The sequence below is a fragment of the Entelurus aequoreus genome, linkage group LG14, assembly GCF_033978785.1.
Source record: "Entelurus aequoreus isolate RoL-2023_Sb linkage group LG14, RoL_Eaeq_v1.1, whole genome shotgun sequence".
Taxonomy (NCBI): domain Eukaryota; kingdom Metazoa; phylum Chordata; class Actinopteri; order Syngnathiformes; family Syngnathidae; genus Entelurus; species Entelurus aequoreus.
The window spans coordinates 20,284,534-20,292,584 of NC_084744.1; the positions used below are offsets into that span (position 1 = coordinate 20,284,534).

An 8,051-nucleotide genomic window follows, 5' to 3' on the forward strand; every position below is an offset into this window, starting at 1 on the left:
ATATTTTTAGTTCATTGTCCATGTTTAAGCTTAAAAATGCTTAATTCAGGCCAGTAATACGCATAATATGCATAAAAAAATCTGCGGGAAAGCGAAGCCGCTAACTTCAAAATGCGACTGTACCGAAAACATGGGCAGTACAAACAAAAATGGTAAAGTGATAAATGTTAAACCAACAGAAACAAACGGCAGTGGTATTTTAATATTTGCAATAGCAAAGTTGTCTATCTTCAACAGCTTTAGTACCATAACGGACCATAACCATAACCATAGGCGGTTTGGAGAGGTATGCAGACCATCACCGGCCTCAAACCGTCAGGGGGTAGGGGGGTGGACGGAGACAAAGAGAGGGCCAATGAACTAAACCAGTTCTTTAACAGGTTTGACACAGTGGCTCCGACAAGCTCCTGCCCCCCCAAGACATGCCAACCGGCCCCCTGACAACTTCAGGGAACCAATCCACCCCCCCTCCCCTCCTCACAGCCCCCCAACTCCGATGACTTCCTCCCCCCACTTAACACCTCACCCTCAGTTTGATGAACCCCCCCTCCCCCAATCACCTGAGACCCCCCCAGTGTGTCTGTCTGCAGAACAGGTGAATGCACAGCTTAATAAGTTACACACAGGCAAGGCCGCGGGTCCTGACAGTGTGAGCCCCAGGGTGCTCAAAGCCTGCGCCCCACAGCTGTGTGGTGTGCTCCAGCACATCTTCAACATGAGCCTTAGGCTGCAGAAAGTCCCCACACTGTGGAAAACCTCATGCGTGGTCCCCATCCCTAAGTGCACGCAACCCAGCACGTCGAAGGACTACAGGCCGGTGGCTCTAAACTCCCATGTCATGAAGACCATGGAGAGGTTGGTCCTGGAACAACTCCGCCCTACAGTCAAGCCCCACCTGGACCCACTCCAATTCGCCTACCAGCCCCGACTGGGAGTGGAGGACGCTGTCATCTACCTGCTGAACCGAGCCTACACCCACCTAGACAAGCCTGCGAGCAGTGTGAGGGTCATTTTTTTTTAGTTCTCCAGTGCTTTTAATACCATACGGCCTGGACTACTGGGTGTGAAGTTGGAGACGATGCAGGTGGAGGCCCCCTTGGTGTCCTGGGTTGTTGATTACCTGACTAACAGACCACAGTACGTGCGACTGCAGGACTGTGTGTCTGACAGGCTGGTCAGCAACACCGGGGCCCCGCAGGGCACAGTCCTCTCCCCCTTCCTCTTCACCATCTACACCACTGATTTCCACTATCAGTCAGAGTCCTGCCACCTTTAGAAGTTTTCTGATGACTCTGCGATAATGGGGTGTATTGAGGATGATGACGATGGGGAATACAGAGCACTGATGGAGGACTTTGTCACATGGTGTGGAAAGAACCACCTCCAGCTAAATGTGAAGAAGACCAAGGAGCTGGTTGTGGAACTGGGAAGGAGGAGGAGTACTCCGGCGACCCCTGTTTCCATCAGGGGGGTCGATGTGGACATGGTTGAGGATTATAAATACCTCGGTGTACACATCGACAACAAGCTGAATGGGTCAAAATACGCGGAGGCACTCTACAAGAAGGGACAGAGCCGCCTCTACTTCCTCAGGAGGCTAGGATCCTTCAACGTCTGTACAAAGATGTTGAAGATGTTCTACAAGTCGGTGGTGGCGGGCGCCTTCTTGTACGCCGTGGCCTGCTGGGGCAGCGGGCTGAGAGCGAGGGACGCAAACAGACTGGACAAGTTGGTAGAGAAGGCCAGTAACGTGGTGGGAGTGGAGCTAGACTCTCTGGCGGTGGTGTTAGAGAGGAGAAGTCTAGCAAAACTCCTAGCCATTATGGACAACACCTCCCACCCACTACACTCGGACCTTGCAGAGAGAATGAGCACGTTCAGTGGAAGGCTCAGACTCCCAAAATGCAACACGGAACGACACAGGAGGTCCTTCATACCGACAGCCATCAGACTGTATAATGCATATGTTCCTTGACTGCACTTAAATGTAGAGTATATGTAGAATATATTTATATTATTTATATATTATATATATAATATGTTATATATATATATATATATATATATATATATATATATATATATATATATATATATATATATATATATATATATATATATATATATTATTATTTATTATTATTATTATTATTATTTATTATTTATTATCACTATGGACTGGACTCTCACTGTTATGTTGGATCCACTAGGGACTGTACTTAGAAGGGGGGTTACCCACATATGTGATCCTCCCCAAGGTTTCTCATAGTCATTCACATCGACGTCCCTTGTGTGGGCTCTGTGCCGAGGATGTCGTTGTGGCTTGTGCAGCCCTTTGAGACTTTTGTGATTTAGGGCTATATAAATAAACATTGATTGATTGATTATTATTACTGTCTATTGTGAGCGAACTGTGGTGCTGAATTTCCCCCAGGGATCAATAAAGTACTTTCTATTCTATTCTATTCTATAACCCGCCAAGACACTTTGCAAATCGCCTTCCTATAATTTTTTTACCCTCATGAATACGCTTTTATATTCTTAACATTGTGAATAAAAAAAAGTTAAGTACCCTTTTGTGTTAATATTCAGGTCACCATCATCCCACCTTTGGTGAATACTCTCAATTATCCAGAAAACGGAGAGTTGAACTCAGGACAACTGACCCTGAGATGTAATATTCACTATTTGCCTTGAGGGAGTTCAATGCAATGTGGTAACCCAGTGCACACAGTGTACTGTACGTTTATCATAAATTTTTTGAAATGTAAAATGTTCTTGTATTGAACATAAATCTGCCCTCAGGGACTAAGGGTGGAAAATAACCACTGGCTATAATCTTACAAATTACATGAAAATGTTGATGAATATGCACAGTATCCGTCTTTCTTAAATACATACATACAGTATACAACTATAGTGTCTTCCTCCTTTTCTACTTTAGGATAAAAGTATTTGCACCAGACTATAATATTTTTTACTGGTTTCCACCATCTTATCATACATGCCCAATGCAGTTTGTTTAGGCCACTATTCAGAAATAAGTGAAAGAAAAAAAATGTTTTTTTTAATTATAGACATGCATTTCTATAATACTCACCCTGCCATTGCTGATGACTGCCCCCTGTCCGCCACTCAGTTTTAGGACGTCCCGGCAGAAGAGTTGCTGACTGCGGACAAAATTCACTTCAAGAGTGTTGAACTTCTTCTCAAAGGCATCTGTATCCATGTCCTAAGTGCAAAAAAAAAAGGTTTGCTGAGGATACTAGATATAATGAATTAAGGTTGTACTGTAGAATCCAATAGACTAGCTGAATGACTTTTTTCCCTATTACAGCAGGTCAAAAACAAAACTGGAGCAATTCACATAGCTGGGGAATGATAAATGAATGACAAGGAGGCAAACATTACTTGGCTATTCACAATAGCCTTGATGTCTCGCATCGACACGGTTGTCAAATATTTCAACCAAACCGACCGAGCTGTCAGCCCTTGCATGTGCAAGATGAATCAATTTGTAATTAATAAAGCCAACTTTTAATTAAACCTCTGCCATTTTTGTCTGTAACAAATTAGGCGTAGGAGTGGGAGGTGTTTGTGGAGTCAGGTTATTAGTTTCTACAACATTTCTCTCCTCAGGAGAACAGGTAAATACCAATAATGTCAGCACATTCCAGTCAGCAAGACTGTCTGGCAGCCAATAATAAACTTGTATCCCCTGACTCCAGGTCTCAACTCACACAGCCACAGCCTCCTTGCTCCTTTCACTGCTATTTCCAGCCCACCCCTATTGTTTAAACTAGCTTTAATTGAAGGGGAGTTTGTTATGGTGGGTCTCGAGTGTAAACTGTTCTAGAATCTAGAAGATTAGCTCCTGAAGGGATATTCAAACTCGGCTGTCACTTGAATTGTTATCGTGCACACAATGCTGGAGAAAAATCCTACTTTCAGACAACAGCGACTGTGGAAAAACAATACAGTACAAGACCAAAGAAAGTATCCAGCTGCTCATCAATTGCTATACATCAGGATATGCGCCACTATTTTTAAAAGTGCCGACCCCCGCGACAGATCAAGTGGAACTGAGAGTGAGTTGGCTTCTTGCCTCAACATCCACAGGCTGTGGAGCATCACACACTCTCTAAGTGTATTCTGAGAGCTGATGTTCACAAGGGGAATGAGAAGATGGCCTCATCAATCACCATTTAGTCAGACAGAGCACCTAAATCAAGAAAGCAGTGTCGGACAAATCTCTGCAAGAGGCCAAGTTCAACCTTTGTTATCTTCTTTTTTGCTTGTCATTTATGCCTAAAATGCTCTCGTTCATTTCCCCAATACAGCCCCCCTACTTGTGGGTCACAAAACACACACAATTTACTGACGCTGACTGATTGTGTGCGAAAAATTTATTTCCTGAGGTGCCTCCCTCTGCGGCAGAGAATCAGATTTTTGAATAGGAAATACGTTTTTGTGTCGCAAACATCTTCAATTTCCTGCAGTAGACAGAATGTTTTCCAACTTCTAACAGCCTTCAGGAGTGTAGATTACATTTCACATTAAGTACCGGTAATGCTTGAGTTGGAGTGAAAATGAAAGTCAATGCCACAATATGATGCTATAACGCTACAGTAGAACACGGCATGTTCTGACTAAAGAACAAAAGTTCAGCTTTATACAACATATACCAGCTATAACATTGGTGAAACATGGGAGGAATGGGCATGGGTGACCGAGTGCAAAATTTGGTGGGCAGCCTTCGCTCCAAAAATGGGTCTCACACTGGCGGCCCGGGGGCCATTTGCGGACCGTGAGACGATATTTTGTGGCCCCCACCTTAATATGAAAGTTTAATGTTAGTGCGGACCGCACGCTTTATATGAATGGCACTTTACAGTGTTGTGTGTGGAGCTGAACTGAACTACCAATCACGGTTGGGTATATGGCTCTTGGGGCGAGACATCGACCAGGCTTGACGCAAGCAGAGACACATTTCTCAATTAGTGAAAGTCACAGCAGGGTTGCCATGGAGAGTTTTGCTCTTTGCCTTGCTGGCTGATTCGTTTCTATTGCGGGCCCACGGACATTTTATATAAATGTGTAACAGCCATAAAAGAGAGGACCTAATAAGTGCCTTGAGAAGTGCCTCAGTTCTGCACTGCAAAAACTGAAATCTAAGTAAGATTAAATATCTCAAATAAGGGTGATATTTGCTTATTTTCTGTCTGATAAGATAATTCTTCTCACTAAGCAGATTTTATGTTAGAGTGTTTTACTTGTTTTAAGGGTTTTGGTCCGAAATTATCTCAGTAAGATATTACAGCTTGTAGCTGAGATTGTATGACCTATATTGAGTAAAACATGCTTGAAACTAGAATATCAACTGATGTAAAGCTGTGTCATTAACACTCACAAGTATAAAACTACTTTTTTAAAGTAATAATTTCTTACTTCAAGCATGAAAAAAAAAATCATGATGCCGATCGCATATCATTATGTCAAGATAATGGCACTAGCGTTTACTTATTTAAGAATATTTTTCAACATATTGAGCAAAAAGGTCTATTTTTTTTTCTACCAAGAAAAGTGCACTTGTTATTAGTGAGAATATACTTATTTTAAGGTATTTTTGGGTTCATTGAGGTTAGCTAATTTTATTTGTTTTGGAAAGTCTTGACAAGCCAAATTTTCTTGTTTTATTGGCAGATAATTTTGCTTAGTTCAAGTAAAATACCCCTAATTTTTGTATTTTTTTCTTGTTTTTGAACACTGACTTTTTGCAGTGTAGGGACTGAAAGTACTGACAGCCTACAGAACCAGGCCAGACACTACAAAGTTCTACAGGAGCTTAATTTAAGAATATTTTTCAACATATTGAGCAAAAAGGTCTAATTTTTTTTTCTACCAAGAAAAGTGCACTCTATTGGCAGATAATTTTGCTTAGTTCAAGTAAAATACCCCCAATTTTTTTGTTTTTTCTTGTTTTTGAACACTTTCTTTTTGCAGTGTGCAAATCACAAGTTTGGACCCCAGTGTTCTATGTATGCTCACAAGGTTAAAATGTCAATGCAAAGTTTACAGTGTTACAGTGGTCCAAGTTCCTCTATACAACAAGAGCACTCTAGTGTTTTTGGGAATTTGCTGCAAGAATGTTTGTCTCCAAAGTTTTGAACTGAACTCATGGGCCAGTATTGTGTCTGCCACTTGAATAGGAAGGCTTTAGGGGCTGGACATACTGTGGTCTGCTAATTGATCGATTGAGAGAGACATGTTTACAGGTAGCGCCACCTATATTTTGTTGGCCTCTGATTAATGTAATTTATTAAAATTTTCTTATTCTCATATTCTCAGGATATTGAAACGATCACAACTGTCCTGTTCAGGTTGTCTGACACTATAAGACGATTTGCCTTTTATCTGAGCAGGCTTTATCAGCGTATGCTCACAGACTTTTAGATAGGACAACTCTAGTATGAGAGCCTGGTGCCGAACTATTTATGCTGTACATGCCCCGGCAAAAATGGTTTCATTCAAAACAACAGCTTTAAGATACTTCTAGGGCATGCCCAATTTTGGAACTGGCACCAGGCTCTCAGACTAGAGATGTCCTATCTAAGTCTGTGAGCATGAACTGGTGAAGCCTGTTCAGATAAGAGGTGCAATGTTTTCTAAGACAATCTGAACAGTCCAGTTGTGATCAATCCAATGCCCTGAGAAATGTATTTTGCTTCTTTGGGCCAATTACACGTATAAATGATAAATGATAAATGGGTTATACTTGTATAGCGCTTTTCTACCTTCAAGGTACTCAAAGCGCTTTGACAGTATTTCCACATTCACCCATTCACACACACATTCACACACTGATGGCGGGAGCTGCCATGCAAGGCGCTAACCAGCAGCCATCAGGAGCAAAGGTGAAGTGTCTTGCCCAAGGACACAACGGACGTGACTAGGATGGTAGAAGGTGGGGATTGAACCCCAGTAACCAGCAACCATCCGATTGCTGGCACGACCACTCTACCAACTTCGCCACGCCGCCCCTATGATTGGGTATGATTGGGTAGCCTTCAGTATGACGTCACACTATTTACTGAGGTGACGCAGCAAAGCTCTACACATGCTGCGATGGAAACACAAGTCCGTTCAGAGTATACCGATTCAAACAAAACTGTGTCCACATAAAATGTTACACAATGTTAAAATGTGCACTGCTAAAATTGAAAGAAATAGCTGTGTAGTTTGTAAAAGTCAGGAATTGCAGAGTGCAGTCACAGTTAAGTGTGAACGTGTGAGGAAAAAGCACTGAAGCTGTCAGTCAAATCCATGCAGAAAGGGATGGGGAAGAAAAAAGTTTGTCTGGCATCGGTTTACTACAGTAGGTCCATCAGTGAGCTGTTTTCTTTCAGACAAGTGAGACACAGTTCTGTCGCAGCTGCTGCAATAACGTGATATTATTTCAAGGTTTGTATGGCACACCTGAGTGTCTTCAAATACCTGCGATGACACCTAACTGCTCAAATGGGTGCATTTTTTCAAAACACTCCTATGCGAGTCCCTTCTTCAATATTGCTGGTCAAAACAGAAAAACAAGTGGCTTTTGGTACCTTGGCAGAAAGGCGCTTGGTGTTTAATGAAGGTTAATACTTTTCAATCAGAACTGCAGTGCCAGCACCATTTGCCTGAAACGGGGAATAGATGCAAACACCTGCTCCCTCTAATGTGTCCTTTACCTGCAGCAGCAGGTCCTTCATCTTGGACCCCTGCTGGAGGAGTTGGTTACTTTGCTCCCTCAGAAGTTTTCGCACAAACTCAGCTGCAGCTTTATTCTTCTGGGTGAGGAGAGAAGCCCAGATTGCCCTGTACAGAACCGTGTTATCTTCGCTGGGCCTTCCACTGGGATTATCTATCACCCCCACACGCACTCCAGGGCTGGCTATCTGCTTGTGCGCGCACACACACACGCACACGCACGCACACACACACAGAGACACACAGACACCCAGCGCAGTGATGTAACACACAAATATCACACTTTTTATTTCAAGCACAGG

General features: G+C 42.7%; 1 protein-coding gene across 5 annotated transcripts in view; it reads right to left on the reverse strand.

Moving 5' to 3' along the window:
- The window catches only part of uggt2 (UDP-glucose glycoprotein glucosyltransferase 2), a 109,402-nt gene that overhangs the window by 68,248 nt on the left and 33,103 nt on the right, over positions 1-8,051 (reverse strand). For all 5 annotated transcript variants that reach the window (XM_062069172.1, XM_062069173.1, XM_062069175.1 and 2 more), the window contains exons 22-23: positions 7,731-7,937; positions 3,101-3,232 (exon numbers count right to left, since the gene is read on the reverse strand). In XM_062069172.1, the coding sequence (XP_061925156.1) occupies positions 3,101-3,232; positions 7,731-7,937 (339 nt within the window). The remainder of the gene's footprint in view (positions 1-3,100; positions 3,233-7,730; positions 7,938-8,051) is intronic.